This window comes from Pieris brassicae, chromosome 11, assembly GCF_905147105.1.
Source record: "Pieris brassicae chromosome 11, ilPieBrab1.1, whole genome shotgun sequence".
Classification (NCBI taxonomy): Eukaryota; Metazoa; Arthropoda; class Insecta; order Lepidoptera; family Pieridae; genus Pieris; species Pieris brassicae.
In genome coordinates this window covers 7396410-7422917 of record NC_059675.1, presented here as the reverse complement: position 1 = coordinate 7422917, position 26508 = coordinate 7396410, and the positions used below count along the sequence as shown (strand labels likewise).

At 33.1% G+C, this 26508-nt stretch overlaps 3 protein-coding genes across 8 annotated transcripts in view; 2 read left to right on the top strand and 1 right to left on the bottom strand.

The window, feature by feature from the left end:
- LOC123716407 overlaps nt 1-1361 on the top strand; it is a 30727-nt gene extending 29366 nt beyond the window's left edge. For all 3 annotated transcript variants that reach the window (XM_045672137.1, XM_045672135.1, XM_045672136.1), the window contains exons 12-13: nt 226-395; nt 860-1361. In XM_045672137.1, coding sequence (XP_045528093.1) covers nt 226-395; nt 860-1237 — 548 coding nt within the window. In that variant the 3' untranslated portion in view covers nt 1238-1361. The remainder of the gene's footprint in view (nt 1-225; nt 396-859) is intronic.
- A 219-nt stretch (nt 1362-1580) lies between these two features.
- On the bottom strand, nt 1581-26401 carry LOC123715993 (adenylyl cyclase-associated protein 1). Of its 4 annotated transcripts, none has more exons than XM_045671427.1 (9): nt 21438-22257; nt 17023-17243; nt 15049-15134; nt 14506-14888; nt 11252-11392; nt 10306-10484; nt 6817-7023; nt 2855-2998; nt 1581-2766 (listed from the first exon to the last, which is right to left on the bottom strand). In XM_045671427.1, exons 1-9 carry the CDS (start codon nt 22240-22242, stop codon nt 2680-2682), a joined length of 2253 nt encoding a protein of 750 aa, XP_045527383.1. In that variant the 5' UTR covers nt 22243-22257; the 3' UTR covers nt 1581-2679. The 4 variants fall into 4 exon arrangements, with proteins under 4 accessions (XP_045527383.1, XP_045527386.1, XP_045527385.1 ...); XM_045671430.1 differs by lacking the exon at nt 21438-22257 and adding an exon at nt 26262-26401 and having other exon boundaries at nt 1585-2766; XM_045671429.1 differs by lacking the exon at nt 21438-22257 and adding an exon at nt 20723-20898 and having other exon boundaries at nt 1585-2766.
- Nucleotides 3810-5751, top strand: LOC123715994. Its single transcript, XM_045671431.1, has 6 exons — nt 3810-4051; nt 4204-4329; nt 4425-4632; nt 4813-5078; nt 5163-5438; nt 5520-5751. Exons 1-6 carry the CDS (start codon nt 3884-3886, stop codon nt 5721-5723), a joined length of 1248 nt encoding a protein of 415 aa, XP_045527387.1. The 5' UTR covers nt 3810-3883; the 3' UTR covers nt 5724-5751.
- Nucleotides 26402-26508: the final 107 nt, after the last annotated feature.

The following is a 26508-nucleotide window of genomic DNA, read 5'->3' as shown; positions in this document are numbered from 1 at the left end:
AAATATCTCAAACATCAGAAAAATGGTATGAAAGTTCTTGTGGCTATCTATTTGTAGAAATATAGTATTTATATCATTAACTTTTATTTATTTATTTAGGCACGCTAAAAATACACATAGGTGTACAAAGAGAATACTACACTAGCAAACACAAAACATGAGCATGACAGGGAATAAAAAACAATGATTAATAATGAAATAATAATTTAATTTATCAAAATATAGCTGATACCTTACAAGAGGTGGAATTGCCGGTGATATCGACGGCGGAATGCCGTCGACGAACGCGTCTTTTGCCTCTCTACCGTGTCACTGAAGACATGTTCTGCGCTGGTTATGAACGAGGCGGAAGAGACGCATGCCTTGGCGATTCGGGAGGACCGCTCATGTGCCAGGTGAAACATAATTATTTAGAATACCTGTGAGATTAAATGCTCAAAAATACTAAAGCTCTAGTCTCTTGTGTCGACAAAATTGTGTTTACGCTGTCATAAAACGAGATACATAAGTAGGTACTTTAGTTAAACGATGCAATTAGACTCATTTATTATGAACCCTCTTAGAATTAATGTCTATACTCTGCTTTAAGTAGTATTTGGTCTTTATGTCGAAATGTGTTCAGGTTCTTGAGTTTAGTTTTTAGTAAATAGTTAAACAGTTTCATACTTTTACTTTTCGTACTCTGTAAGTACGAGTAAGTGGTTGGCTAGACAAAGTAAAGTCAAATTTTACACTCGCGTGTCTGTTCGTTGTAATATAGGTCTGTTGATTGCATTGAGTTTCGGAACTAATTATGAGTAAAAGATTTACCAGAAAAACCTATCAATTCAGTGAATTACAATGGTTACAAATATTTCAGGAATCGGACAGATGGTACATCTACGGTGTCACAAGTAATGGTTACGGGTGTGCACGAGCCAATCGCCCCGGAGTTTACACTAAAGTGTCGAACTACATAGAATGGATCGACAGCGTCATAGAAACATACACGCCACATAATGAGACGGAATTCCCGATCAACGAAACAGACTCCAGCGAAGAGTTCTACGCTGACCTCGAGACGGCGGAGAACAAGCGGGCTGTTGTCAAACCATTTGATACATGTAGGGGCTTCCGGTGTCCTTTAGGCGAATGCTTGCCGGCGTCGAGCGAGTGCAATGGCTTTTTAGAATGTTCTGACGGAAGTGACGAATCTCAGTGCAGACAAGAATCGAACTCTAAATCCAGATTGAGCTAGTAATTATAATTACTTTCGACTGATATTTTATAGGTAGAATAAGATGTTTCATTTAGGGCTCTGTACATATAGATGCGCCCGATAACTATCGCTTTATGTAACTATTTATTGAGCATGGATAACCTTTTCCGTTTGAATTCTTTTTTATTCCTTCAAATGGACGATGTGAACCATGAATAAATCTACAAACTTTAAAAGTTTTTTATTTCCTCTGAGATTGATATCTACATAGAACATGAAGAGAAAAGATTTGTTTTTAATTGCTAAACTCATTAAAAATCATAATAAAATAAAACACACATTTCTTAAAAAGTATTTTAATCTCTCGACAAATAAATTATGTTTCAAAATAATGATGGCATAATAAATAATTACAGTCCGTTAGAATAATTGTTACATTATTAAACACAAAATTATTAAATATTAATTTTCATATGTAATACTTTAACACAATACAAATCACTTATTTCAAGTACACAAGGTCCTAGATTAAAATATTTACTGAGAAACTGTCACGAGATATAAATTACAAATAGTAAATACAGTTTTAGAAAAGCCCTTCGGTTCAATCGTGTCGGGGTTAATCACTATGAAGCGACGAGTTGACAGGAACCCTAATGTTATGGAAACATTCACACTCCTTACATCTAAGCATAAAGATACCAATAGAGATATACATGAACGTATTTTTAAACTCGATATATTATTATAAATTTGCGGAGCTGTAACGATGACCAGATAGATAGATAGGCTGAAATTTTATCCATCAATCGCGACGCAGGTCTACTATTGAGGACACATTGGTTGCAAAATATATTACTTTCTCTTTGCTGTTTTACGTTATGTGTTGGCGCGGCTATTAATAAATAAATAAACGCAGTGATATGAAAATTTGACAGAATACTGGCGCTGGTACCGAAGTACTATTTGTATCTCTATTGGTATAACTGCGTATCTAAATCTAAGACTACGCGTTACAACGCTGTAATCAAACTATGGGCTGTCCAACGTCAAAATAAAACACCAATATAAGGAACATTACACAAAGGCCAGTAAATATTGAAGTTATCTACGTATTCATTTATCTTACGAGTCGAAATGAGCAAGAAATACAGTTCGGTTCCCGGACTATATGTTATACTTAAAGTAAAGTTTGTGCATTGAGTTCGGGACGTCGAGTGAACTAGCAACTATAGTGCAAAATATGCATAAAAATGACTAAATTAGCCTCGTCCCGACCTTGTTAGTATATTAGAAATACCTGTCCCGGGAAGCCGACACCGCTATAGGAAACGTATTTTCAAACTTGGAACTCGTATGTTATAATAATTCTTGGAGACAATTTGTTTATTGGAATCTTTAACAAAGGCAAAAGCCAGTCTTACTACAAAGTAATGTCAGGATATGTTCCAAGTTCAAAAATACCACAAACGTCGATGTACTTAACCCTTGTTTTCGACGGGCGTCGTGGTCAGGCCAGAGGGCTTATTCAGCACCGTCTTGTACTGTTCTGGAATGGGGTGCTCCGTCTGAAAGTAACAAGGTTGTTTTAACAAGGGACGCACTGAATGAACTCGTTGATTATACTGAATAATATATAACTGATGGAAAACTTACAAAGTCACCATTCGCCTGTGGCACGAGCACATTCATCTCCGAAGACTTAGAGCTGACAATTTCCACATCGAGGGAGTCTTTTGAGAGGTAAATCTGGCAGCCGTCCGTCTTATCAATCGATATGGTCGGCACCTTTCCTAGTACCTAAACATATAAACATAAGGATTCATGAATATACAATAAGAGGGTTAGGGGTTTTGCCGAGCAGTGTTGGCCTAGTGCGTGCTGAGGTCGAGCGTTTAGATCCACAATGAAATTTTCTTTCTATGCCTGCAATTAGTACTTACTGGTGAAATCAAAAGACCGGCATTTCTTGAACCAAAATATCGATGACAGAAACCTACTAAAAATGCAATCTGAAGCCATTTAGGTAAAGTTGGAATAATATTTTTTAAGGATTTGCCACATTCAAAAGTTTTTTTATACTTTATTACGATTCTGTAGTCTATAAAAGCGTGAGAGAATCCAATTATTTCACCTTAGAATAGTACTTATTAAATTAAAATACTTTATGTTAATTTTGTAATGCAATGGTTTTAACAACAAACTCTCAAGCGAAATTAGAGAATTTATCACTAAATAAATTCAAAGCCCTCAATTTAAAATGAGTTTCTTTAAAAAAACATTCTTTAGGACTTTTTGTTTGATTGACAGATGCCGGCAACTCAAGATCTTCATAGCATAATCTTATTCGTATCTCAAGTCACAATATGCCAAAGTCATACAAAAACTTTGACAGTTCTTAAAACTAGATTTAAGTTTCAATGACGTTCTAGAAGAGTCAGAGATTTAGCACAAAGTCTCGACTCACATAAAAATCACTGAAAGTGCCGCCAGTTAAAATATAGAACTGTAGAATAATACTTAACAATTATTTTCCCTAACATCTAATACATCTATAAACTCTTTTCAGATTTTAAAACTAGAACTTGCCAAACAGAAGACATCTGTCATTTTAGTCCGTATATTTTTGATACAATAATATTATATTTATTTCTAATGATTATTTACTAACTGGTGAAATTGCAAATGGATCGAGATAGTGAAATGCTCTTCACTAATAAAGACGAATTAGTGAATACAGCATCAATTCACTATTACTGGGATCTCGTTATCAATAAATATGCAATCCTGTTTTTCCAATATATTATAAGTATTATTTACACAATGTATACTCGGCTAACCCTTTTCAATACGGTAAGCCAATGTCGACAGTACTTAACATTGTCGTACTTTATTATATTATTTTATCGTAGTAACCAACTTTAGTCTCCAAACGTATTATAAATTTTGTTTTAACTGGTACAGGTCTTTTAAGTTCGCTAATAAGTGAAATGAAATGGTTACAGGCAATTTTCTTCTTCAAATTCGCTCCAACAGGAATCTTTATGCATAAGTATATAAAACAAATTAACAGAAAATCACAAGAAAGATCAAGACAGCAACAAAACGAAATTGAAGACATTCAACTTCAGGTGAAATTTAATAAATTTCATCGCAAACTTTAAGATTACGGTTAAATAAATATATATTATTTTCGTTATCTATAAAACAACAATGTTTTTCCTAGATACAAATAGTCAACACAAAGATAAGTATTCAAGAGACTGAATACGCAGAGAGAATAGAAGAGTTAAATAAAAGTACCACCCGACTTCGAAAAGGGCGTGCCCAAGTGCGCAGCCTCATTCAGTCCGATGATGAGATACGACACACTATCAACACTGGTAACATCATGGAGTACGAGTCAGAGATTACGGCACAGTGTTCGGCAGTAGGTGAGAAATCACTCAGAACATTGGTTTAGTTATCACATAAATTAACTACTAAATGTCAAATTGAAAATGATACTGATTATATTGTAAAAAATATTGTTTTACACCGTTATATGGCACATATTGTAATAATATAAGAAAACAGTATTTACAAATCCATCCGATAGATTTTTATTTTTACAGATTGTGAATCGCTATTAAAGTTGCTCAAAGGATTAGAGAGCGATCAGATTGTAGGTTGTGAGAAGGTAAAATCCGGCGAGAGCTTGGACGACCTAGCCACTCAAGAGAACAGCATATACTCCACAATAAGTGATTCGGAAAGCACGCAAGACTGTAACATCAAGATTGTAAAAGTGACCAACGTGTATAAGGTCGCATATCTTAAACATTACATTAAACAGACTCGACTACGAAGGGCTAATAGAATAGCAATCCTAAAGAAAAAGGTAAGATATTTCCATATTTATATGTAAGTTCTGATCCTTCTCTAAGTTTTCGCGTCGTCATTGTCACAAGCGTGTTATTTGCAGATTGACAACGTAAAAAAGCTTCTAGAGGACTGGCAAACAACCTTAAACATGGTAATAAACAGCAAGTTGACGCTACTAAGTATGAACCAGCAATGTTTTATGACACCTCAGGAGGCAATGGGCGACGGTTCTCAAGCGAATTATAGAGACTTTTCAGACTCTGATAGTGATTTCCGAAATAGTAATAATAATGATAATGGGCCTGACGAGTATAGTTTGAGTTGGGCACACAATGCCTATTTACATCAACGAAGCATGTGTCGTTGTGATTATGATGTAAGTATTTTTAAATTACAGTAATATATCTTTGTCAAAAACCTACTAAGCGAGCTTACATTGTCAAATTATTTCACACAGGATTATGAAACAGCAGTATCCAGGGAATCTTTCGAGCAAGAAGATTCGAATGAAAAATATCAACAGATAAAGACAGATTGTAAACTATCCGGCCCTGGTTATTTAGTGGCACTTCCTGAGGAAACGCTGAGTCAAATGGCGATAGAGGAAATAAGAAGCGAGGCGAGCGAAGATGGGGATTGTCGCGATCTTGTTGCCATGTAGGATTTTTAGTTTAAATAAACATTACGATTAACAATATTTTATTAATTAACTATCCATCTAGGGACGTGTTACCAAATAGGTATAGAAAAAGATTTTAGAGCTGCACGCCTCATAAATGATTTCATGTAAAATTTTGTATGGCATTGTAATTCTTGTAGTCTTCTGTTTATTAAGATACAGCAATGTTACTCTATTAATTAGACTTAGGCAAACGACCAGGCGGGCCAACTGCTAACCGCGGAATGCTTGCAAGTACACTGTCGAGATTACTCAACTCATACTCTTACTTAATATATATACTTTTAATAATATTTAGCCAGTTGGTTGACTTAGGAAGGCAGTAAGGAAATTTACATGTTGTATAAGTTGGGTAGTAAAAAATATATAATACGCTACTATGTACAGTAAGCTCTACAAATAAGCAAGTTAATTAATGTTTTTGCTGTCTAATTTCGTGTACAAATTACCGGTTGAGTTACATTCCGGATCCACATAAGCCACGCTAAGAAAATTGGCTCAATGAACTCGTAATATTGTTCATTTCGCGAAAGGTAAACCTCTAACCGTAAAATTATCTTTTACGAGCATTACCTTCTTTTAATTTAATCTTCTTTGTAAACACATGTTTTGATTTCTAATGTTCGACGTTGTCTCTTATAACTAAAAATTTTATGCTACATTTCACCTTTTTGTATTTTCTTTAAAAAAAATTAACAATAACAAATTTATTTAATTTGACCATCTAGCTTAACATTAAATAACGTAATATTTTCGGTTAACGATTTGGTAAAAGAAAATAAAAGCTTATAATAACGTAACAATTTCAGTCAACGATTTGCTGAAAGAAAAACCTAATGAACTATTAAAATTATGTTTTATGCATATGTTTGTTGTTAGTTTAAATTTTTGCCTAATAATATAATCACAGTTCCTTCATTTCCTGGTATTTATGATTCTGATACTGTGGCTGCGCGTATAAAAGAGTTTTCTAACAATTTTTAGCGTAACTAACTTTTAATATTTTGTCATTTTTGGCAGAGACATTTAAAAAGTGATGTCTAGTGTTTAACTGTTAAGTTGTCATCCCACATACCTGCATCTGAACAGATTGACAGTTGACAAACTCGATGCTGGAGACGAGGTTGTCAAAGACCACCGCACACTTGGTGCAAGAGTCTAGGATCACACCATTCACCTTGCCGCGTACAGTAAGCGCCGAATCACGACATCTGAACATGTACACCATGTTGTTCATGTCTGCGTTCTCCACAACCAAGTTGGAGTTACCCTTTTGGTATTCCTGGAACAATATCATATTGTAATTACCTCTTAGTTAACCAGCAGTGCGAAAATAAACTTTCATCTCAAAGGTTTATTTAAGGAATGTCCAAGTTACCAATTCGTTGGTGTGTATAAATATTGTACACTTCTATTCTGCATTTTTTTAATATTACATTTCTTAATTATGATTGAGAATGATATAAATAAATACAAAAGTTTGTTTGTGATTGCTCAAACGGACAGATCGTATGGCGTTTGTGATCGGATTAGAAATGGTTATGTTTTGCATTATAACTTCCCTGACTTCTAACAAATTAGACGTTGCTTGTATAAAAATTAAATGAACAAATAATTATTATATGGAGCTTGTAGGATCGATAAATAGAAAAACAAATCACAACATATATAATAAATAATAATAAATATCATATCATAATAATTTTTGCCACACAAGTGAAGCCTCAGACTAAATATATAAAGCAATTTGGTGTTATTAATATTTCCAGTTTTATTATATGTACAATGCCGACGCGAAGTAATTTTTACAAAAGGAGCTTTTTACGCCACAATACACTCGTCGAGCGAAAATGCAAAACTGTGGGTTTATTTTGACTTTGTAATTTATAGACGAAATAATTTTACCATACCTATATTATGGAACTCGAGCGTTCTCTTTGGCAGGCTTCTTTTAATTGATTTCTTTACCACAATAATCAATATCTGGATCATACGTATGGTATGGTAAATCGGCAACAACTTATTAAATAGTAGTAGACACTCAGAAAATTGATATGTTTAAATCAAAGTTTATATTTACGTAGCTCGCGCGAACTTTATCATCTTGGTCTTAGAAACAAAAAATTACGGATTATCCAGGCACGACCAGAAGCCTGACCTATTAAAAAAAAAGATCAAAGTAAACAAATATAAAAATCTAAGGCCAAGGTTAGGTGAGGGTTGTGGCGCCAGCATTCTTGAGAGAATGGTATTCCGTTTTACAAATAAAGCTATATTTACAAACATTTGTGTTTCGTTCGTGTTGAACTCTTGGTGTCCGTTATGAATAATAAACCGGATTCTTAATATACAGTATTAAAGTATATGAAACCGAATAGAAATGATTTTTAGCAGCGTGCTTATTCCTACATTAAGAGTTAACGGTTACTTACATACCAAATCTGAAGGTTATCGAGTGATTAGTCCGTCTAGTGCGGTCTTGTTTTCAAGTATCAGAGCTTAGTTAAAGGTATTAAATATAGCAGCTTAGTAGCACCGTTATTAAATAAATGAAAAATATTCCATTATATATAATATGAATAAATTCAACAAGCACAAAATATTTTATTGAATTCAAACGTTATTGCATTTATAAACAGGACAGTCTCACGCGTATGATTTTTAATCCTAAAGTTTACTTCCAAGGTAAAATCTATAATTCCTAAACATACTATATTATTAAGATATATAAGATTAAATATAATATATTTATTGCCGGCTGTCAGAGAGTGTTTCAATAAAGTTTTATCCATCTTTGTTTACTAAAGAGATAAGCTCTGTCCTTTTGAATTTGATATGAGATCCTCGAGGGACCAATAAATTCATGAATGTACTTTCTACAACTTTCCAACAATGTCTTTAGCCAAGAAACGAAATATATTGACGGCGATATTTGTCTTCATAGTATTGGAGAAAAATTATACAGTTCCCTTTGTGGACTACGTATGTAGCTAGAAAATGAGTTCTAAATTTTTATTTTTCTTTAGATTGGAACGCAGTGTCCTAGACATGACTTTTTTAACAACGAACATCGCTGAATTGGTTACGTGATACCTACTCAATAATGTAAGGACTCATTACGTCAGGGTAAAAAACAACGCTTTAGGCAGATTCTATAATGCAGAGGGTTCGTCGAAATATTAACTTGTAATATATTTATACAAGGAAGTAGAAACCCGAGGCAAAACCAAAGATTCGCGACACTTGTTTAATATTGATACAATGAGGTTTGTTCTGCAAAACTCTCCAACAGTCCTGCTATAAATCGTTTATAAAATTACCTCTAATGCCAAACTGTATCTAAAGAACGGTGCAACACAGAAAATAAATTAAAAAGACCTTTTAGCGCACTAACTAACCGTTTAATGGACTTTATGATCCGTTACAGTTTTAATAAAATGGCAACGGAATTTAAAAACAATTTTACGCGTTAAATCAGTTTGTTAGTAAGACTCTTCAGCGGGGGAAGAGTGGTTCATGCGTCTAAAAGAAGGGATGCTGATGCATCCCTGCATACCCAATATCCCTTTACAAATCAGAGCGAATTGGCCGATGTGAATAGCCATTTCTGTGCTAAGGTTCCACATCAATCATGGCCATAGAGGACCGTGATTTCAACGGCTGATCGTGTGATGGTGTGATGCGGATAAGGCTACGCTATTACCGTGTCATGCCTCGGGCAATTGCTGGTAGCGCTATAGGGTTTTAGTTGCATACACAGCAACGTGTCCCGCATTACCCTTTACGACAAAGCAACCGTGCCGCGGGGGTATGAAATAGTTATGTTAGTTATATTTGTACGTGAGATTTCGAAAATAGCTGGTTGAGCTTTATCACAAATTAGATGTACCGAACAACAACATCCGCAATTAAAAAAATCATACTTATTTCTATAAATAAATATGTTTATGTACTTCCGGCCCCAACTATACATATAGAGGTGTATTCAGTATTTTCATAGTAATTTCTTCAAACAAAGAATATTCCTCCATTAAAATTACGGTATTTCAAATTGTTTATTATATTGTTTTCTTAGTTTACATTCTGAAATAATAATTTTAATTTCATGTGGTTCAGAAATCAAGGAAATCAATATAAAAATTGTATCGAATATTTATCACACTTCAAGACTGACGCAGACAAAAGCTCGAGAAAATGTTCCTCGTATTTTACGATAATCAGCTTTTTGTTTTCATCATAACCGTTTCTTCCGCTTCGATGCTCTTTACAAAGTATAAATAAATGTCTCAAAGAAATTTGTTGGTGACATAAATATAGTTATTTAATATTATACTAAAACCAGTGAGTTGCTTGGATTTTTTTAAGAAAAAATGTAAGATTCAAGCGCAATAGAAATCTCATTTGAAAATGGAACGATGCTTAAATTTGTATAACGGCCGGCACATAAGGCTCTCCTACTTGCTTTTAGAAAAAAACAAATGGTTACGATTCAGATAAGGAAATCTGAGGCTCTGACCTAGAAAGTTGTAGCGCCACAGATCGATTTCAATATATACACACTTACAATGAGCCATTTCTTGCCGTCCCGAGCGAAGACGGGTGGTTTGTCTGGTAGGGCTCCTGCACCGGGAGTAGGCAGCGGCTTGGCTGGGGCGCCACGGGGCGCAGCTTTAAATGGCGCAGGCCCCTCTCTCAGCTGGGGATTCTTGTGGGTCTGCATCTCTGACGTCACTTTGCGGAGGTCTGAGCAAACATGGTTCTATTACTACAATGTAGTCTATATCATATGGAATTTGCTAAGAAATATTGTTCAATTTACCATTTTCTACGATATTAAACAGCGTACTTGGTGGGGTTTCAAAAACGGACATATATAAATATAAATATTATATATAAATATTTAATTTTTATTTTAAGTTCTTTCACTTCAAATTCAATGCAGAATAATATTTCTCTCAGCTTCGTTATTAACCTTCAAAAGCTGAAAACTCGCGCTGCATATTTCAATAGCACTTTCAGTGCAAAAAATACATTACTAAAACGATATATGGAAGCCAAATAATAATATATATATACTCGCAAACAATGTCTGATTATAATGGAAATTACGAATTATGTTGTAGTCCTGAATTTAAACGAGTATTAATGTATTAATTTAGAGAATTAATTACATTATTGAATCAACAATGGCAAATATTTAAAATGACGTAGTAATAATATATTAGTTTGAATTTACATAAAGAACCATATTAACTAACTATTATTATTTACATATTATAATTATTTATTTTACAGACTTTCATTCTTAACTAGATAGTCTTTTTGTTACGCTTTGAATGATCACAGTCCGTAAATAAAGGTTTTGATTTAATAGTTTTAACTTGAAACATTTTGAGATGTATGCCCCACTTAAAGTTCTTATTCTGGGTTAACAATATTTTTTGAGGTTTTTATTACTCGGTTTAGATTCAATTTAATTTAACTGTATGAAAATGAGATAGTAAACATACTGCTAGTGATGCCCTCTCCACGGTTTATCTCGGCGAAAAGTGCGCTACGATCGTCAATAGCGAGGTTCGAGAAGTCCACCTCGGGCATTGGGGGCGGTGGCAGGCCACCAGGTGGAGGTGGAGGTGGGGCTCCACCCTTTCCTATATGAGAAAAATATTTAAAAACGGCACAAGAAAACAATGATGAAGACGTCATCAAAACGAAACCAGACAGTAAGTTTTTTAAACTCCACAGCGCTAATATATCGCTTAGAAATACACGATCTAAACCGTAAGCTGTATGGTTATTAACGTATGCTTGACAATACATTGCTTGACATTTGCATGCAAATTCTGCGATAGTGGGTCACGCCTGCTATAAAATTTCTGTCTATACAATAAGCATTTTCAGCAACACAGACACAGTATAACGTAAATTTTCATGACGCAACTTTATTATTTCGTGTTAGGGTACATTTTACGATGCACAAAATTTGACATGCAGATACATTAAATATTACTATATGATTTTAGTTACATAATTAATTTATACCGACACGATGTTTTATTCTGGTGTAAATATTTTTTTTATTTCATACATCGAGCGCTCGCCCGCAGTATCTCTAGACGAGTCGGTCGATTGGTTTAGGTAACGGAGACACTTTATAAGAGACAGACACAATAATCTGTTCCATCTGCTAGGTTACGGCAGTTCACACAATAAACACAACGGAACTATTGTATATACAAATCTAAGTCAATATTTTAACTTACTGGGCCTATGGTTCTAGTGTGACATTACAAGCGAAATTAACCAACCAGTTACACGAATCTTGATTTTAAATTGTTACTTTATTTATATTATCACGCCTTTTCCCTAAACGAAATAAATACACGTAAAGGGACACATCCCTCGCTTCATGCACTTTCATGACATTCACGATGCATGCTCCTTGGTTATGGCTGTCGGTATGGCCCCCTGAATTTGAATCTGTATTTACGACAAGACACGTCATGGTTCTTAATTACTTGTATTCACTGTCTGTATTTAACGGAATATTTGAATAACGGCGTTGTAATCGACTAAACGTTTGTTTTCGACTAAATTCATATTCGTAAAACTTGTTACATTTAGGGATTAAAACGATACTAACGGAAATAAAAATAAAGATTTTAAATCTGTAACGCGTTTACCAAAGGCAATTATGATTCTTATTAATTTAGTTTCATTGTCCCATGCCTTTTTTATTTTCGGTAATAACTTTTTCAAATTAAGTATTACTTTATTCGTTTACACTATAATATACACATATATGATAGATGGGTTAAGCTGTGACAAGATTAAATCAAATTAATAAACTTGATCTTAACGTATACAAAAGTTTTTTCTTGGCATACTCAAGAATAAATAAAAAAATTACACATGCCCGTGAACTTTAAAAAACTGTATTAAAAAATGTCAACGTAATTAAAGATCTTGGAGTTTCACTGATAGTAGACTGCCTAATACAATACTCAAATTTATAGCATTGTTTGCAATGCTTATAAAATGTTAGGATTTATATTAAGGACATCAACAAACTTTACCCAACACAAGACACTAAAAGCTCTGTACTTTGCCTATGTTAGACGTAACGTAAAGTATGCCTGGCAACATTGGAATGGGCCCACTGTGTCCAGTGTATGTTTATTCTACTATTGTAAACTTCTTTTTTCTCATTACGTATATAATAAATAAATAAACTTCAATCAGTGTTACTGGTGACGGAAACTTAAAGCCCAGTTGGGACTATTTATGATTAAGGTTGTATTGTTTATTTCGTTCGCGTTGTGTAAGCAACATTCATCAAAATATTTTCTTCTTAAAATACAAAATAACAGTAGCATTCGCGAAACACACTTCAAAAGTTTGTATTTCACAAACCTGTAAAAATTCATTAAAAACTTTATCGTTAGGAGTTGGCTTTAGTTGCATAGTAATTTGTGAAAATGTTCTTAACAGTCGTCTCATACTAATTACTTTTGCTTATTCATGAAACATTCAAGTAAACTTTTAAACCGCGTTTTAATTAAGTCTAAACACGACATTTGCGGCACATTACGTAATGGTTTTATTTAAAAATATTTATATTTAGATCAAGAGGACGCTTTTAATTATATTGGAAGTATTTTGTGTGAAACAGTTTATGCTATATGTATACTATTTGTGACCTGATTCGTGCTAATATATAAAACATAGTCCAGTTTGTTCAAACACTTAAATTCGAGTACTGGAGCGGTTTGCATAGTATTTGATTTGTTAAAGTTGTCAACATTCCAAAATATCCATGGGGTTCGTATACGTTTAATTTTCACCATGCGATGACAGTAAACTCTCTCCTCAAATGAAAGTACGCATTTAATCTTCGAATTGAAAAGAAAGGCTTCGAATCGATATACAGTCAAAACTGTTTACAATGACATCGTTTAGAACAATATCCCCGGCTGAAGTCTTAAGTACTAAGTCTATTAGGTACTCAATAACAACGGCATCGGCTGTTACGACTATCGGTTTTTACGACCAAATATGAGTAAGCCCTTCGATGTCGTTATAACAGATTTAGACTGTATATCTACACTATTTGGATAAAGGTGTATATTTGATTTTAGAAATGTAGAATAATGTTAGTAATGAAAAAAGGATTGACATACATATCTATATGTATTGGTTGTTAAATATTTATTGTGACCGCTCAGGGGCTTCTGTCTTTTAGTGTTAATTTCTAAATAAGTGAACTTAATATTTATTTTGTATAAATTATATTACTTTCATAAAATCATAAATTAAGTTGAGTTAATCTGTAACATGACATTCATTGACTGTTAGGCGATACGAAGTACGCCGGGTTTCTTAGTTAAAAATATATATAATGACTAGCTGACCCGGCAAACGTCGTTTTGTCATGTATATTATTTCCATGAAACATTTTTAATAAATTTAAATAAAAATAACCTATCTACTATAATAAAAAATAGGGGTCGATCGTGGAGGTGTAACAATTAAGTATCATAAAAAAATAAAACGTATCAATTTTTTTTTTGGGATGGACACCCCTTGTTAGTTAGTTAGGGGTTTGAAAGATAGATAGTAGCCGATTCTCAGACTTACTGATTATGCATCAAAAAATTCATAAGCATCGGTCGAGCCGTTTCGGACGAGTATGGAAACGAACATTGTGACACGAGAATTGTATATATATATAGAGATAAATATAATTTTATAATTAAGTACTCACCAGACCAAACAAGACCTGTGGTATGGTATTGTTTGACATAGGCCTGCAAATCCGATAAAAGCTGCACCCATGTACGACACCACTCTACGTGGGTCTTATCCTTCTCCTTCCAGTCCTTGAGAACACGGTTCGTGTAAAACTGGCCAGCATCATTCATCTCCTTGACGTATGGTGCCGGAGTGGGAGATATGGCGACCCATCCCAGTGCTGGTATACTTTCAGAAATCGCAGACAGATGGTTGAAGTAGGTAGACACCCTGTTCTTTTCGCGAAACTGTTGGATAGCGGAGATTTTCTCACTGGTTGGCGACAATAGTTGCATCTCTTCTCCCTGGGAAGGTTTGCTCCGAGAGGCAGCGAGTTGAATGTAGCCATATTGAGCCCTGCAATTATAATAGATTTTCGAGTCTGCTCTGCAAGGCTTTACATTATCACAGTATGCTAATTGACGAATGGTTGCTACTCTCTCTACTTGTAAAGAGGTAAATGTGATTTTTAATCTAAGGTTGATATAATATTACAATAAATGTAAAAAATACTTACTGGAAGGCCTCGTTGACGAGTTTTGCGTGAGTGGCTACATCGCCGCCGATTTGTTTGGACAGCTCAAGGTATGTTCGCAGGGGTCCCTGTTAACAACATTTGATACATTTATCATCGTCGTACTTTTTCTAAAATATGTATTGGCATAAAACATTTCTGCTCACACGGTATTTTATTAGTTAGACATAGAGAGCGAAGGCTGTCGAAGTTGTTGAAATTTCTACCCGAGTGCAGTCTCCGGCACTTTTGCATTTTTAAAAGTATCTTCCGTTATGTATAGAACGTGGACTATGGATGAGTACACATATTTTTAGCGTGTTTTCTATTTCATTATATCAATTGTACCATCTGTAGAAAACTGAATGCCTAAGTCAACCACATCTCAAATTCTCTCGAAAAACAAGTTTTATTCTTGTATTAATCAAAAATGCCTTCATTTGCATACATGATAATCATTTTAAGTACGAAAACAATATCATTTTTTAAATAGTTAAAAGTCCAAATTTCAATTTGTCCATTTATTTGCTCGTTATTCCCTATATTTTTGAAAACATCGCCATCGTTAATAAAAAATTGCGCCGTGTACTATTCAGGGTAATAAATTTAATAATAGAATTGGATATTTATTGCCAGTTCTTCTCGTCCCTTCTACGCCCTTGATGTGAGAACTGGCAGTAAATGTAAAATTAGAAGCATTGAATATGTATACCATTATTAACGTTCATAAGTGTACATTGTGTTACCTACATGAATAAATGATTTTGAATTTAAATTAATTAGTAGCAAACGGTATTGAATCAAAGGATAACGGGTGTTCTAATTAATTAAAGGGTTCATTTAAGTTTCAAGATACAATTTAACGCCCAGGCTGTTTTCTGGACGAAGCGAATTATAAATAATTGAACACAAAACCTTTATATCTTTCGAAATCGAATCAATTACTTATTCGGGAACAGTAATAAAAGCTGATATTATTACGCCTATCGGAGTGACTTTTTTAAAACCCAACAAAGAATGTAAATTAACTATTAACAAAATTCCTTTAGGAAAGGAGAGAATAGCCACTCCCTTAAAATTTAGCTTCTCAGCCACAGATATACCCAATCGGCTGTTAGAGGTATAAATAAAGTTTTGCGGACATCATTTAACCATTTTTTCCAAACATAACCCCCTTTCTTTTGTCTACTGCTATACAAAATTAGAACGATAGTCAATATTGAAGATATCAACATTTGTTTACAAGAACAAAAGAGGAAATTGATATTTCTAAAAACGGGCAATCATAGAGGCAAACAAATTGTAACAGCAGTTTTATGAGTCTCATTTTCCCTTATATCTTTCGAATTGCCTCTTAGGGGTTACTACTTTATTATGTTAGATATTGCCTATATCACTATGGGTACAAATACATTGGTGTTAAGTATTAAATCTAAATTAAGAATTGCATTGCATTGCATAAGATGGGCCCTGTGTAATTTTCATACGCTGTCCACAACTAGCAAACCAATGAAATAGTATATTATGGCGAAACTGTTACATGTACTTACCTTATATCGAATCGAAATTAAAATGTATAAAAATGTATGATATACAAAAATCTTTTGGAATATTTATAATAAAAGCATTAGGGATAAGCTTATACTTATTAAACGAGTCTCATTTACCTCGCGGTGATTTAATAATAATAATTCAGTGGCAACCCTATATGGGTCTAGGTCTCAGTTTGCATCCGCTTCTTTGATCATTTTTATTTCAAAGACAAGTAGATCTATATTTGGATTTGAGACATGCCACGTTGTCACGGTCATTCCTTTACCATACGAGCGAGTGCTAGATGTGCATATATGCTGAAAGTCCATTGGTGCACAGCCGAGGTTTGAACCTATCACCTCATTACGCCGAAGCCACCACGCCAACACTGCTGATGAAGGTGAAGTTTTACTTGATAAAAATGTGTACAGTATTACTACAAACCTGCAGTATGTCTTGATAACCATTGATACTCATATTGTCCGTAGGGATCAGGACTTGCGGTGGTGTGACTAAGCACACGGGCGATGCCACTTGAGACTTGGGACTCGGTAGTGGATCACTGAAGCAGGGCAGGCGTTCCAGACGTGACGTCACACGCTCCAACCGCTCAATAAGAACCTCAAGATCCGCCGCTGGGTTTTGAGCCTCTGATGCCTCGGTACCTGAAATATTTGTATGTTAAAACGTTTATCAACTACGAATAACAGCCGTATGTATTGGTAATGGTTGGTGGACTCATTTTCCGCACTTAGACTCATAATTGGTCCGTTGTCCGTAAAGTGTTAGCTAATTTAGCCAGCCTAGCTTCTTCAAGCAGTCTCCTGAGAAGTGCCCAGAAGGACAGAAGTCATCTGAGTACTTCACAGGCTTCACGAAGCTTCACAGACGTACGTATGTGAACATTATACACTATTATTTTGTATGTACTATGGGTAAAGTAATTCAGTATTTAAACGAACTTTACAAATATTTATGTTTAAGTTTAAACAAAATTATGAAGATTCGCATATTTTGTAAGGAGAGTATTATTATTGTCCTAAGATTTATTATTTTACCCGATTAGAAAAATTGAAGATATACAATTATACTCCATCGCAATATATGGAGCCCATAAGCTCAGCGTTATTCTCTTGTGAATTTATGTCAATATTTTACAGTTATAATAAAAATATGAAATGAAGAACCAACCCAATTCCAATAAGTGATATTTTTCATTAGCGAGGTCGCCGTTTTATGAAATTAAATTATGAAAACCCTCAAAAATGAAAAAATATTTTCCTTTTACATCGTCGTCGGTTCGAATATAAACTGGGTACTACAATCATGAAAACCTGAAATGTATTTTCAATGAAACAATTAAGGTTTATATATGAATGTTTATCAAACAAAATTCTTTTATTATAACATACTGATTGACTTGATTATTTAGACGATCATTCTGGAGATAAGGTACTATTCACATACCAGGCTCTCATAAATTAAAAAAATACATAATATTAAGTGAAGAAGTAATATAATATAATAATACTAGGAAAACCATATAACCAGTACCATTTTCCCTCTCTGGGGTCTGTATGAGTACATTATGTACCGCGTCCTCCACGCTTTGAGTCGAATTCTTCTCTCGTTTTTCGAAGAGTTTAATTAAACTTCTCATATCTTTATTCCCTCGCTCCATATTTACAACACAAACTTTTAAAGATACTTTTAAAATAAAAATTCCATTCTAAATGTACGCCCGCTTCGTTGAGCACTATCAAATGACTACGATACATGCGATAATGGCTTACATAGAATTACAAAAGTGATGATAAAGTAATCAGAAACATGACACTATTCTAGGTAAATGCGATCAAGATTATAAGAATTTAATAGAAAGCCAAACTATATTATTCTACAGCAAAACTTAATTCAATTATACTATATTTTTACCAGTCACCTTGGCGTACAAGTATTAAACGCAATGTGTCACCATTCCCTTTAAATATATAGGAACCAAATGCCATTGTCTATCCATCATTACAAAGAGTCGATGACACAATAATTGTTAGTTGAGTAGGTACCAAATACTTAGCGGAAATTAATTACGTGGATAGATTTTTTAAATCTTAAATACATAACTAAAATAATGTTTATTTTAGTTATGAATTGTTCACCAAGCAGTTTATTAAAACAGAACGTTTAAAGGAAACACTTTTTTAACTTTTACCGTGACCACACACGCCGTAAAGCACGCGAAACGTCGGGAATTAAAATTATGTAAAATAATTATAAGTATATAATAAAACATAGCTTCAGTCCCTTAACAAAGTGTTTTCTTTAAATGTGTAAAAGTTATGTTAATAAAAGACAATACTATAAAACATAACGTTTTAATAGACTCACAATATGAAGGTTGTTTGATTTCTAAAACTTTTTTAAATCCGAATAACACGTTCGTTTTCTTATTACTGTTAGATTATCTAATTATGGTCCAAAACCCGAGTAAACTATATATATTCGTTACACTGCCAAGGACATTTATAATGACTAAATTTCTTACGTCATCCGTTCCAGATGACTATCTTTTAAACGCTACCAAGCAGATGCGACATATTTTCTTGAAGATCAACTGTTTATTCCATTTATAAAGGACCATTACGAACGAATATATGCACAATATAAAAAGTAGTCTGTGATCATATTTGCTATGGAAAATCATAGGAACGATCTTTGATTCCAAACCATATTATTAGATATCATTAGAAATACAATACGCTACATTTGTTCTCAATACAATAACCACAAAACGGTAAAACGTATACCACAAATCAGCGTTCTATTCTGAAATCTACGGTAGAACTAATTCGAAAAGTTAGAACTCCGTTTGAATACAGGCTAATGACCAACTTTGGGAACGATTAATTTAATGAGCAATTATTGGCAATTGCAACTGATGAAAATGCTAATTTCCTAATTACTAGAATAAGGAATTCTTGATAACAAATTAAAAACAGTATTAACATATTAGTTATTAGGCACTTTTAATAGGCAGGCAAAGCGTTAAAAACTTGGTCGCCATGTTTCATTCCACATGTTCAAGAGTCGTCCATAATAGGAAGGTAACAATGTTACTTCGATATAAGGTATGAAATGCTATGTATGTCACACGAATCATGCTCCCATTATACCCAATTACAGTTGTGAGAGGTTATTACAAATAGGTGATCACACAGAAATTCGATAAATATAATAGACCAGGCACTATAGTGACATGTGTACCTAATAGTGTTATGACAAAATGCCTTTATTTTTTTGAATCATTCAACATACTTATAAAATGTTTTCTGTTAGCTCTACACTCGAGATTACGAGAGATGTTGGAAGAACAACTTTCCAGTAATAATCTTCGTTCTAAATTTAAAACATAATGTATTAGATGGGAGATTTGCCAGCCAGGTCAGAACATTGAAATAGAAACAAAAATAGATTATCATAAAACTTAACTAGTTTTTAAAAATAACATAAATCCAAATATTATTTGAATAACATTTTATATAGAGCCCATCTTTTCTAGAAAGCGTAAAAAAAGTAATCGAATCGAATTTTCTTGACAATTTCAAAAATTTAAATTAAATAACACCCAAATAATTTTATTCGCGGTTTAAGATTGTTAATTTAATAATATCGATTTGAAACTTTACATGGTGATTCCGACAATTCTATATCTAAAGAACCGTGATACATTGCATACTGTACTGTAAAACGCATTCTTCAAAATCGCAAATACAAGAAAAGATAAGATAAAAAAATATCAGCAAATGACACGAGATAAACGATGAAAGTTAAAATATATGTATTTAATATTAATAACGCTTAATTAAATCTTATTTCTCTCCGTTAGTAATCCTGATATTTTCACAAAACTTGTACTACCAAAAATAGAAACAATGCTTGTTTTTAAAAGGATAACGGTTTACCATGAAGGAAACATACATTGAAAACACGTTTTCTTTACGCCCAGTAAAGTTGAATAAGAATAATGACTAACTTTGCTTATAACTTTTAGCATAAAACGTATTATAGTCATTACATTTTTGTAACTAGTAACTCCAGTTGGCTCTTAGTGATTGATTTAAAACTATATAAATATAAGACTTACCGGTCAAGAAAACAGTTATTAATCTTAATAACAATCCACAAAATTCACTAAATCACCAAACCGTTATGGTTTCATGCACTGATAAAATGAGCACATAAGCGTATAATCATGCGCTTGTGCCGGCTACCACTGGCAATGTCCGTGGACGGATGTAACTCTGACTCAAACCGACCGGCTGTTGAGGCAAACACGTCTCGATTCCAAACAGTATACGCTATATTGTAAGTACACAAATGACTCATTCCTGTTATCATTTGTAATGACGCAGAACTTGTAATACTTTATTGTTGGGGTTTAAATTAGCTAACTATTTAGGGTCGTGGCACTATTTTATTTTGAATTTGGTAATAATCGTTATTATTGCTTAGAGAAGTGTGAGTCTACTAGCCTTACTAGCCTACGGTTGCGACTCTCAAACATTGGGTACTGTACATTGGAACTCTGGCTTTGAATTAATGGATTTTAGCGAATTAATACTTGCTTTAAAAAAAAGATCTTCTAAGACAACTGTATACTAAACTACACAAGTACTTATTTTATCACAATGTATGGACTGTTTAGAGATTTGAAATTGTTTAATATTTTATCGCGAAATGTCGACTTGGCTCAAAAAAAAAAATTTACATATTTAAATGTTTTTTATAAATATATTTGAACAATTTGTCTGAATGCAAAAGCAATGAAAATTATTCAACGATTTTTATTACGTTCATACCTGAGTCCGCAACAACTGGACCTAAAGGATCGAATCTTACTCGATGTTCAACAGCAGCTCTTGCAGCACACACTAAATCTGAAAAGAACCGATGCCTTCGTAGTGCCAATTCATCACGACCAACAGGAGTAGCAGGAGGTTCTCTTGGCCCTTCCATATCAGTGCAGAGGGATACGTCTCTTTCAAATACATCGTCATCACAATCGGAGTCATCCCTTGGTGTATAACGATGATCTACAAATTCACTACTACTTGTAGTAGATTTCAAAATGCCTGACGATTTGCGCCTTGTTGGACGAACATCGACATTTGTTCTGGCTAGTTCCCGCTCTAGATTAGCTAGTTCTTCAAGAGTGGTAACATTCCGGCTGCAATCGACAGAAAACCTTTTGAAATCAAGGCGAGCTGTTTTTTTATAATCAACAGAAAACCGTTTTTTAATAACGTCAGGTTTAGAAAAAACGTCATCGACACTATCTTCATCCTCTTCTACTAAAGCAACTTTGTCACTACCGCTGGGGTCATTTTCAATGTCCTTCATAGTCGAATCTGGCAAGTTCTCGGTATTTGTTTCCATTTCGTCAATTTCTGACTTTTCTACAACGTATTCTTTAGATGTATTTGATGAACATTCAATGGTGTTTATGTTATGGATAATCTCAGATTTTTCTTGGGCACGTAGATCTTTTTCTGATTTTTCAATACATTCCTCTGGGTTAACACTGTTAAGAGAGTCCATATTATCAGATTTTGTTTTGTTTTTATTATTTCTCTTATTTGACCGTGCACAACAACTTTTAAACATAATTATACTCTCAAGTCACTAACAAAAACCATAGGTATCTCATGAACAAAGCATAAACTAGTCAAAGAGCTAACATCAATATAAGAAACTTTCATAAATACTATTATTAAACATTTTTTAATTAAATAATTTGTTTTAATTCAGGATAGGTGTCGTTCAGTTATAGGATGTAAAGACAAATAGGTCGGCGGCCGGCCGGACGCACGGCGGCGGGCGACTGACGGTCTGACGCAGGGCGAATGCGCCGCCCGCCTAGCGCATCCTGTCACCCTCGATCCGCAGAGCTCTCGAAAGCCCAAATCTTTGTGTACACACGCTGCATATTTCAGGCCGCAGAATTTTATTGAAGCAACGCTTGTTTCTTTTTGAAGTAAAAATTAAGTGATTAGCTTGGTACCATCTTTATGATTAAATTTTTCTTTAAATAATTGAATGAACATCATTTGTCTATCTTAACAAAGATATAGATAGAGAGAGAGATATAGAATAGATAAACATATCTAACTTTTATTTTGTAGTATTTCATGCAAATCACATAAAATATCAGAGATATAAGGATTTTAAAATCAACTTCATTATATTAGATTTATTTTTACTAATAAAATAAACTGTAATAAATGTTGTCCACACACAAACAATTACTTACACAGTTGCTGCTTATTTCTACAAACAGCACATATTGGTTTGAAAGTAGCAAAGCAGCATATAAACAAATAGCATTCTGTATTATCTAGCTACTTTGAAAACAATATTAATTAGTTTATGTTTCTGATATAGTAAACATTTGTTTTTTTTTAACTATTTTTTTGACCTACGTAAGGTAATTTTACAAACGTTGCTGTCCTTTGGGTCAATTTTGACCAAGTAACAAGAATTATACTGAAAAATTGTCAAAAAATAAAGATATTTTTTTTCATGGATTTATTTGGTTTATATATTTCTATAGAATTACTATTTATTTTTATATACATTATAATTTTATACATCTAATACAAACAGAATATGCAATGTTGTTAAAGATTATTGTAAATAGTCAGATCAGTAAATATAAAAAAAATGTAAATGAAATAATATCTTATTTGACTGGGTAGCAACTGGGTACAACTGTATTAGCATGTTTTTCTTACATACGAATTTCTATGTTGAAAAAAGTGTTTTACTGTCAGTTTTAGCACATATTTAGCAACGACTTCTTTTGGGAGCCTTCTTAGCTGAACAGTGTTGGATCGAAGTAAGTTGATGGAATCTGTACATTGGTACTAGATTGAAAAAACAATTTTTGCAATGTCTAATGCTTTCCTGTTTTTTCATATACGGTGTAACTAGTTGCATACCTAGTCGGGGTTTTGCTAGGCAGCCTTCCTTCCAGCTGCTATTGGCAGCCGTGAATAATATGTATGTGTATGTGTCCTTTTGTCGTCCATACATTTGTTGTAGTCTAAAATTATCACAGGTTTTTTATCTGCGGGATTCAGACTTCTTTTTCTTGTTTATGTAAGAAACAAGTGTGGTATCTTTGGTAAAAGCAAAACATGACGAATATAACAATCTTCGCTTTGTTGCTACTATTTCTGGACGTAATTCCGGCCTATCCCAACTACACTTTTTCTAATAGTTTTTTTCCAGCTTGATCTGATGTAAAAGTTATCCATTGTAAGATTATATTTTTTCGGGCCACAAATCAAGGACTACACGCATGGTTTTTTTTCAGACACACCTCCTATTTCTTTGCCCGTAGGGTTGGTTATCCAAATGTATCTTGTGGCAGAATCACATAGAACCCAAAATTTTATACCATATTTAGCTGCTCATCCACTGTAACCTTTTTAGCAGGATTATATAATTTTTGCAACAGGTCAACCCACTTATATCGAATTGGAGTAAATTTATGCAGCAGTCGCTGTTCGGGTCGAGTTTCTCTATTGTCAAACTTTATCAACCTTGATAATTTTTTGGAAGTTTTTAGCGGCATGACTGCCCCAAAATTAGCTTTCGGTACCATTATTATTTGAACGCAATACAAAAGATCGTAATAATCGCAATATGCGAACGAATGTATGCGAACACATCAATATCGTAAATGTCATTTCAAACATCAGCGAAAACACGCTTACATTCTAAAAGAGTCTACATACACAATTTGGGCCATAATAGATGTACCATACACTTTTTATTCGTTGAGGTCAGTTCTGACCCGAAGAAAATTCGAGTAAAAAATCATATGTGGAATATTTAAATCATTAGTTTCACACTTATTCCAGGAATAAGTAAATTGAAATGAATAATTAAAAGTCATTGAATATCAAACTCCTGTACCACTTATTTTCTGAGAAAATTAAATTTGTAACCCAAAATGGGTCAAATTAACCTGAAGACCTTGTGAAGGTTAAGATATTAAGTCACTACAATTTTTTTGTAAATTTTACACAGTTTCCATATAGTATATACATATCAAGGTTTTTATGAAAGAATTAATAAAGATAAGGTAAATAAATATGGCTGAAGACTGTACAAGTTATGTTATTAAAAAAGAAACTTGTTCAGTATTAACTTTAATGAATACTGGTCAAAATGGTAGCAAGGCTAAAATTTAGCACTTGTAAATTTTTAACAGATTTTAATCCGGTCAAGATTTCTGGTAAACAACTTTTAAGAAACAAACACATCATCAGCCCTCTTTGAAAAGTAAATAACCAAATTTTAATCAGGTTGTTATAAACTTATTTTTGTTCCTTTATTTTAAAATGTTCATCATACAATGACATTTTGATTACATGCATCACTGCTACTGCTGTATCTAACATACTATAAACTTGTTTCACCACCAAACCTGGTTGTACAACTTATATTGTTGCACCATGAATACAGTAAGCACATGATTAATGATTGCATGGTGGCATTTCTTTATTTTAAATTATCTAGATTTAAAAGATTTATGTTGTATGTGTATAGCCACAGTCATCAGCAAATTCTATACTATTTGATGACTAAAATTAAAAAAGGAAGTCAATACTATATCAAATAATTTTTATTACAAACAAAATGTTGGAGCCATATAATCTTCAATATGGAGCCATATAATCTATAATATGGAGCAAATAAAGAAATAAGTTTAGTTACGATATTAAGAATACAGAATTCCTTACAAACTAATTTTTTTATCTGTTACATTGGAATTGACTTGGGAATAGGAGTAGAGGTAGAGGGAATTGGAATAATTGAGATTATATTAATATTGATAAGTTATTTTTCAACATATGTAATCTATTTTCTTCTATTTTATTTGACTTCATAATATTTTTTTCTTTTTTAATAGTATCTAATCTGTGTATTCCAGGTTCTAGAAAAACTTTAAAATTAGAAGAATTGCTTAACTCTTATCAAAGATTTTATAATTTCTAAATATAATTATAATAAACTAAATATTTATTCTTATTTACTTACCTAGATTTGCATTAATTATTAATAAAACATTATTTGTAAGGAAAGTACTAAGTAAAAAAGTGCCTACATACTTTATTCTTAATTGGATTATTATCCATGGACTATACTGGTAAGAGATTAGTAAATGAATGTTAATTAGTAGATAAGTTGTCTGTAGCAGTTCATATATTAGAAGATAGCAGTAGATCTTTTGATCTTTTGAAATGTTTTAGAAAAAAATACACCAAGCATCCTTAACTTCATAGGATTTTATTTACCCAGATTCTTATTTAAAACATATTAAATTTATTTGTTTATAAGCACTTTTAAGATGAAATAAAATAAAATAATAAAAACAGTACCTACTTATTCCTTTCTATTAGATGGAAGACGATGTGATAGCGTAGTGATCATATATATGAATATTGCTTACGTGCTTTTATCTAGTCTTAATTAGTCATAATTATTGTACAAGAGAATATAATATTAACAATTTAGAAATCATCATTTTAAATCGATTAATCAAGCGGGCGTCATTAGTTTTAGAAAACCCTAATGTATTAATTTTAAAGGGTGATAATAATAAGGTCACTCACCAGATGTAAAGCTTCCGCCTTAGACGAAGGTATTCAAGTTGCTGAAACTGAATTTTATATTTAACTGTTACAAAATTGTAAAAATCAGTCTTGTATAATTTAGTTATTACTAGTACTAGGTTATTTCACCATCAATGTCAAATCGCTGTTGTTTGTAATTTGTATGTCAAACATACATAAATAACAACTGTCTGACGCAATGTCAATGTCTGTTAGACAACCACACTCCACAGTACCATTACTGTGG